This window comes from Austrofundulus limnaeus, unplaced genomic scaffold (assembly GCF_001266775.1).
Source record: "Austrofundulus limnaeus strain Quisiro unplaced genomic scaffold, Austrofundulus_limnaeus-1.0 Scaffold8, whole genome shotgun sequence".
Taxonomy (NCBI): Eukaryota; Metazoa; Chordata; class Actinopteri; order Cyprinodontiformes; family Rivulidae; genus Austrofundulus; species Austrofundulus limnaeus.
The window spans coordinates 4,828,460-4,836,012 of NW_013952410.1; the positions used below are offsets into that span (position 1 = coordinate 4,828,460).

The 7,553-nt window shown below is 40.5% G+C and overlaps 1 protein-coding gene across 1 annotated transcript in view; it reads left to right on the forward strand.

Annotated features, from left to right (window-relative positions):
* Window positions 1-1,447: 1,447 nt before the first annotated feature.
* Window positions 1,448-7,553, forward strand: part of si:dkey-21p1.3 (collagen alpha-2(I) chain) — a 31,788-nt gene continuing 25,682 nt past the window's right edge. Inside the window, exons 1-8 of the mRNA XM_014000841.1 lie at window positions 1,448-1,709; window positions 3,524-4,483; window positions 5,406-5,477; window positions 5,716-5,835; window positions 6,160-6,198; window positions 6,362-6,415; window positions 6,772-6,825; window positions 7,306-7,413. Coding sequence (XP_013856295.1) covers window positions 1,668-1,709; window positions 3,524-4,483; window positions 5,406-5,477; window positions 5,716-5,835; window positions 6,160-6,198; window positions 6,362-6,415; window positions 6,772-6,825; window positions 7,306-7,413 — 1,449 coding nt within the window. The 5' untranslated portion in view covers window positions 1,448-1,667. The remainder of the gene's footprint in view (window positions 1,710-3,523; window positions 4,484-5,405; window positions 5,478-5,715; window positions 5,836-6,159; window positions 6,199-6,361; window positions 6,416-6,771; window positions 6,826-7,305; window positions 7,414-7,553) is intronic.

Sequence of the window (7,553 nt, forward strand, 5' to 3'; positions counted from 1 at the left end):
GTCAGAACCCGTCCCCCCCACCCGTAGGCGGAGGGAGGCCACCCTCTCGTTCACCGGGGATAAACCTTAATGTACAGGCGCCAAGATCGGGGCAACAAGTATGCCCACTCCTGCCCGGCGCCTCTCACCGCAGGCAACTCCAGAGTGGAAGTACGTCCAGCCCCTCTCAAGGAGACTGGTTCCAGAACCAGAGCCATGCGTCGAGGTGAGGCCGACTATTTCTAGCCGAAACCTCTCAGCCTCGCACACGAGCTCCGGCTCCTTCCCCACCAGAGAAGCGACGTTCCACGTCCCAAGGGCCAGCTTCTGTAGCCGAGGATCAGACCGCCAGGGCCCACTCCATCGGCCGCTGCCCATTTCACAATGCACCCGACCCCTTTGGCCCCTCCTACGGGTGGTGAGTCCGTTGGAAGGGGGACCCACGTCTCCTCTTCGGGCTGAGCCCGGCCGGGCTCYGTGGGTGAAAGCCCGGCCACCAGGCGCTCGCCATCATGCCCCACCTCCAGGCCTGACTCCAGAGGGGGGCTCCGGTGACCCGCGTCCGGGCGAGGGAACGCCAGATCCAATGTTTATATCCATCATAAGGGTTCTTCGGGCTGCGCTTTGTCTGGTTCCTCACCTAGGACATGTCTGCCATGGGTGACCCTACCAGGGGCATAAAGCCCCAGACAGCATAGCTCCTAGGATCATTGGGACACTCAAACCCCTCCACCACGATAAGGTAGCAGCCCAAGGAGAGGTTTTCAAATGGTTTTCATTAGAATGGTTTTCATTACTTGTATGTGCCCACCTAAAAAGCACCTGTACCTTACAAAAAGTCTAGCTCCGTCCCTGCTCCATGGTACTACAACACCTACTTTTTGCACAGCATCTGTAAAATTGACTGTGTTGCAGCTCTTTTTGTGTTGGACAAGGTCACTTTGCTGTGGCAGCTAATATACTCTAACATTTTGCTAACAGTGGTGAATCCAGGTGTTAATCACTGTGTCATAAAAGTTGAGCTGATGACAGTTCTGTTTCTCAGTGCAGCAAAAAGAGATCTTGATTTAAATGAGAGAACACCACCTGCTGACTAAGTTTAGGAATTTAAACATTAAACTGGACCCAAGTGGGAGGAGCCAGCTCATCCCCATCATCCTTAAACACTCCCCTTGACGTGGTTGACCTCTTCTGATCTTCATGTCACATTCCTCACCTGGGCCTCAGGGCTACTCTTCTCGCTCCGGACAAAAATAAAAAAAACGAAGAAGGCTTCAATGAGAATGTTTTGTGCAAAAACAGACAAAATGATTCATAAAACCAACAGAATATTATTGGAAATTGCAGTTTGAGTCTCACTTGTCTGATCATCTGCTCAGATTGGAACCCAACAGGCAGAAACGGTCCAACACCTTTTTAATACCAACAGGCTGTGCAGACAACACACCTAAGTGTTGCTCACACTCTGAGGCGTGAGCTAACTGTAAACTCACTGAGGATTAAAGTCCTGGACACCAGCCTGTCTGGCATTGTATTGCCATTATAAGAAGATGGAAACCTGCTCCATTTGATGATCTGTACCCTCGGTCGGGTTGTGAACATGTCGGGTCCATGAAGGGAAGTGTTTTCCAGAGCAGCTCCAGAGGATCATGAAGCAGGTCTGAGCTCAGCAGCTCTCAGCTGAAGTCATGTTTGCTGATTTTGTTCCAGTCCTGCTCTTTCTTCTATATGTAAGTCTGGTTGTTTGTAATACAGATTTTCTATTAGTAAAGCATTAGTTATAAACTTAAAATGTGTCAGACAGGTTATAAATTTCATTTAGATAATGCAGATATTTAGTGTTATCTTTAATATTTAGAACCACACTGGACTGACTATCTGTGCAACCATCAAACTGGCTCTGATTTATGTATTTATGCATACTCTCTGTACTTCAAATCAGCATCTGACATTGGTGACTTAAATATTCAGGCAAAAGATGATAAATATTTATATTTTTGCAAAAAAAACTGTGTCCAGATGGGGCAAAATGACAGAGTAATAATTTTAAAAAAGTGTAAAGAAAAAGCAAAAACCTTCAGCAAAAAGAAAAATTTCCTCAAAAACAATTATGCCACAAGCTGTGACACAAGCAATAAGTTCACCAAATTAAATAAGTAAACAATAAAAAAAATGCCTGAGGAGGAAATGAGGGTTAGCTTCTCTTTCTTACCATTTTAAAATATGACTTAACATCTACAAACTTAAACATCCTTAAGTGTACACAAAAGATTACTAGATTCACTTTATCACTTGATCTTGCAGAAAACACCTGATCTGCCTAACTGTTACCTGTTTTGGACTTTTGTATCGCACATAAAAACAAGAGAAGTCGACCAAAGTGTTTCACAATTCAACCAAGCTCTGTTAGGTCATCTGAGCTCTGACTGGAGTGTGGATGTTAAGGAGATCACATGGGTGTGATGGCCTCAGACCTTTCAGAACCTTAAAAGTAGCAGTAAAATCTTAAAATCTATCCTAAAGCAAACAGGAAGCCAATGGAGAAAAGCCAGAAGACGAAGTACTTCATTCTGGACAACTTGTAAACAACGCAGGAAAGACTGATTTAAACCAACATACAAAACACTACATTTAATCAAACAAGAGATAATAACAGCATGAATCACTTTTTCAACGTCTTCGGTGGGGAGATACGAATTCATGTTGGCAATAAGTTTTAGTTGGAAAAAAAACGGTTTCAGACCTGCTTTCATCCTTTTCTCCAATTTAAAGGAACAATAAAAATCACACCCAGATTCCTGACAGCAGAGCAGCTGTATGAAACCAAGAGACCAAGATTGTCAAGAGAAATATATTTACCAAAGCTGATTACTTCATTCAGGAAATTCATATTCAACCAGATTTTTATGTGGTTCAGAGAGCTCCGAAGGGGTTGGATTTGATTTACTGAGTCTGGCTTAATGGGCAGATAAACCTGAATGTCATCAGCAAAACAGTGGAATAAAGGAACCTTATATTTTCTAAAAATGGATCCTGAAGGCAACATGTAAAAAAATTAAAAAAAAAAAAAAACGCTGAGGACCTAGAATAGAGTCCTGAGGGACTCCACACGTCAGAGGAGCTGTAGAAGAGAAGTATTCCCCTAAATGAACAGAAAAACTCCAGATAAGATCCAAACCAAGACAAAACTCCATCACCTATCCACAACACAAAGTAACTAGGTGTGTCTGCTTTTTCAAACAAAAACAAATTTTTAGAAAAATGAATTTAGACCATTTGACACTCTGGAATATATTTCAATCTACAAACTTCACAAGTTTTTAAGTTTTAACTCTATTTATTACTGTTACTTTAAAGTAAACTGTTGTTAAATTTTATGTTATTTTGTAGGAAACTGTACTTGAAAAAGGAAAGTGATGCATGTAGACTCTTTCTTGATATTAAACCTTCCTAACAGGTTGAATCTTTTGGTGAGATAAACATTCAGCCTGTACTCAGAGGATCTTCAGAAGCAGAGACATCACCTCATGGATCTATTCTGCAGGCTGGTCACCCTCAGCTGACTCCAGGGATAAACAGAAATGATGGAGTCAACAAAGCTGAGTGGAAAACTCAGGATGGTGCAGAAACAAGTCTAATTGGGAGAGAAAAAGGCAAAGCAAACGCTGAGAGTGACCACAGCTCTGGCCCTGGCGTGGAGAGTGTGATGGGTCTTTGGAGCTCAGAAGAAGGCATCACAGGAAGTCCTTCAGCTAAGAAATTAAGCAGGGATCAGCAAGTTCAACGGCTTTCCATTGGAGTAAATAATATGCTGTCTGACACAGACAGTGTTGAGATGACTCTCTCAGATCCTATAAACTCCACAGAAACAAACCTATCATTGAATGAATCCCACTTTAATTCCACTCCTTCCCTCATCGCTCACCCCACTGCAGAATCAGAGCTTTTTGTTTCCAGCACGCACCCATCACCTGAGGGAGGAGGAGATTTCAAAGAAGCATCATCAACGGTGAAAACGTCTCCCCTTTCAGAAGCTGTTACTCCAACTCTTGAGCACTTTGAACAGGAAGAACAAGAAGAGGAAACTCTGAAAAATTCAACTCCAAACCTGAACACTTCAACACCCTCATCACAGAGCAGAGAAGTGCAGAACGACTGTGATTTGGACTCAGAAATCAAAAATGTCTCGTCTTGTGAAGCACAGGACGGAGACAAAATGACAGAAGCTAAAGCAAAGCTAAGGGCCTTTCCAGACCAAGAACAAGAGGGTGGAGTGGAGAAAGAGGAAATCGAGTCAGATTTAGAGCTGGAAGGAGAAGTGCACAGACACACAGAGATGGATGGAGGAACATATCAGTCCTCATCAGATTTAATGTCTCAGTTCAACACTGAAGATTTCCTCATCCAGTCCCAGACTGAAGCTGATAAATCAACTGATCAGCCTCAGATTAACACAGTCACACAACCTGAGACACAACTGAAGCATGGCATCAGAGGTCCAAGTGTAAGTATTTATGTTTACATCATTCAGAGTGAAATATTTATTTCTATGTGATAGTTTGATCTCTTTTTTTCCAACCCGAAGTTGTATAAAGTTAAAAGGAAGGCTTTTGGCTCAACCTTCTGGCTGATTTGTGGTACTGCAAATGGGGTATTCTATTTTTATCTTACATGCATTATGTTTCTAACTGGATCTTTAGGTTTTCATATTTTTTTATGTTTACAGTCTTTTCTAAACAAATCTTTATTCATATAAGATATTTGTTCATTCATTCAGGAGAATATCAGGTAACAGTTTCATATTTAACGGTCTATTTCGCTGCAGATGTTTTAACTCAAACAGTAGGACAAACACATGTAAGAGAGGCTGTTCTTCTTCCAGGATGTTCTGGTTTTGTGTGTATTCTAACAACCTGTGTATATTTAGAAATTATTGGCATGATTAGTCAAGTAAATACATTTAGGAATAATTTTGTAAAATGATGGCTCAGATCCATCCACCCATTTTCTTTACCAATGTCTTTCTGGGTCATGGAGAGCTGGTCAGTTTTCAGGAGTCAGTGAGGGATTGAGTACACCCTGAGGACAGGTCTCTAGTCCATCACATGGACATAAAAACTAATTAAATAAAAAACAATTCACACTTTCACCAACACATTAGCCTGGTAAAAAACCAGACCCTTGTCCTTCACTTTGCTTCATACGAGGCAGTGAAGGGAAACTAGAATTGAGCGGAACTGCGTAGGAAGGCAAGGGCCAGGCTACCAACACACAGGAACAATCTAGTTACCAATAAACCTAACATGGATGTTTTAGTTCTGTGTGGAATTCATGCTAAAGATATTCAGTTTATTTGCCCTTTTTTCAGGCGCATTCAATAAAAAGCTTTACAATGATCTAATTGTTGTACCATGTTTCTTCTTCAGGGACTGCAGGGTTTACCAGGACTTCCAGGACCACCAGGACCACCAGGACCATCAGGACTTAAAGGAGATAAAGTAATGTATCCTTCAAAAAACAGTACAAAAATTTCAGATAACAAAGACAAGCCTGGCTTCAAAATGTTGAAGTTCAAATCCATAGCCCTGTGTGGCTTGTTCATGTTTTCCATTGTTGCCACAGTTAAACCAGTCTCGTGTTTCTAATGTAATGTATTTAAAAATCCAATTGACAATAAGATCTTGAAGTGAACTTATTTTCTTCTTTACGAAAATGTGTTGTTCTCTGACCTGTCAGGGCTATCAGGGTGTGATGGGCAGGACCGGGCAGACAGGATACAGAGGCCCTGATGGACCTCCTGGGATGTCGGTCATTGTTGTATTCAAAACCTCTGAAGAAGAGTGGGAGGACTTCAAGGTGTCGGCTCTGGTTTTGTCTCTAGCAAACAATTATTTACCACAGTGCATTAAGAGAAAAAGGGACGATAACGAGAAGACTACTGGTAACAAGAAAGAAGTTAAATGACGGGGAAAAAAGCAAAACCCTCTCTAAAAAGACTGGTTATCTGTTTAAATGACAACTGTTTTAATTTGTCATTTCTACTAATGAGAAGTCCTGTAAATCTGCCCAAATGCATTTAAATATTCACTTTTCTGTTAAGCACTTTCTTACAAACTATTAATAAAATAAAATTGCTACATATTTATTGGTAACAGTAGTGTATTCTTCATTGTCTTACAGAAAAAGAAAATCTATAAAAAGCTTGTGTCATCCTGGCCGGTAAGCATTTTTGTTTTCATCCCTGAATGCATTTAAATCATTTTCATTTTTACTAATGATCAATATTGGCCAGCATCTTACGTGCATATTATACATAGAATAACAATCAAAACCTCAAACTAAACTAAAATCCCTTTACTGTAATTTTTTTTTAATCTTACAGAAACGTAGAGGACCTCCTGGGCCTTTGGGTCTTCCTGGAGAAACTGGACCGATTGTAAGTAAACCCAGTATAACACAGTATAAAGTTTTAGACAACTTGTGCCAAATTATGAAAAGATGTCTAAGTTGAAGATGAAATAAAAACTCAATTGGAAGCCTCTTTTGGACGTCTAATGTTAACAATCAAATCAAATATTTATCTGATATGAATAAAAAAGTCATAACATCTTTTTTTACAAGTCGGCATTCATTTTCTAAAATGTTAAAGTGTGACAGGGGCTTTATACTTTAAAGTTATAATCTAAATAAAAAATACTGTGTAATAATTAATTGATTTCCAACTGTTTTCTTTTTGTTTGTTTTGTTTGTTTGTTTGTTTGTTTGTTTTTTGTTTTGTTTTGTTTTTTTCAGGGACCACCTGGAATCACTGGAAAACAAGGACCAAAAGGAGTTCAAGGGAAATTTGTAGGTATTTATTCTTTGATGCTTTGACTGAACGCCTCTCACAAAACGACACAATTACTCAATAAAAATATTTCAAAACATCATAGAATAATAGAGATAAAGAATCCACAGGTGTGGGCCAGATCCGGTGTTGGGCTGACTGTTGGCATGTAAAGTGGTTTGTCAGCTGAAAGTGGGCAAGGTCTGGCAATGATGGTACTGTTTTTAAGATGGCATGCCATGACTGGCCCAGTTTGGTTTATGTGGTGCTGGCCCAGGCATGGACCACCTCTGGTAAACCACATCTGGGCTGCCAAAGAGACATTGTTCTTTGTGGTATCTGAGCTGAGTGTTAAGAGTGTTAGTGCACTGTGTGGGCCAGAGCTGGGCCAGACAGTTTATATGATTACCTTGATTACACTTTGTGGGTCAAGACGTCCTGAAGCTTTAGTTTGATTCAGTTCATGAGATTCAGGATGAATGTTTAACGTTGTTCTCTAGGGCAGACCTGGACTACAAGGATTGCTGGGTCATCAGGGTCCACCTGGAAAAGATGGAACTCCAGGACAAGATGCTGAACCAGGACCTCCAGGCATCCCTGGCGAACAGGTAAAGCTGCTTACGTATGGAAGATAGATTTTTATGATATTTTTATCGTAAAGGATTGATTTATATTTGCTTTGTTATTTAAATGACATTTTTAAATATGTTAAAAACTCATTTCGGATAAAAAATGACTACATTTACAT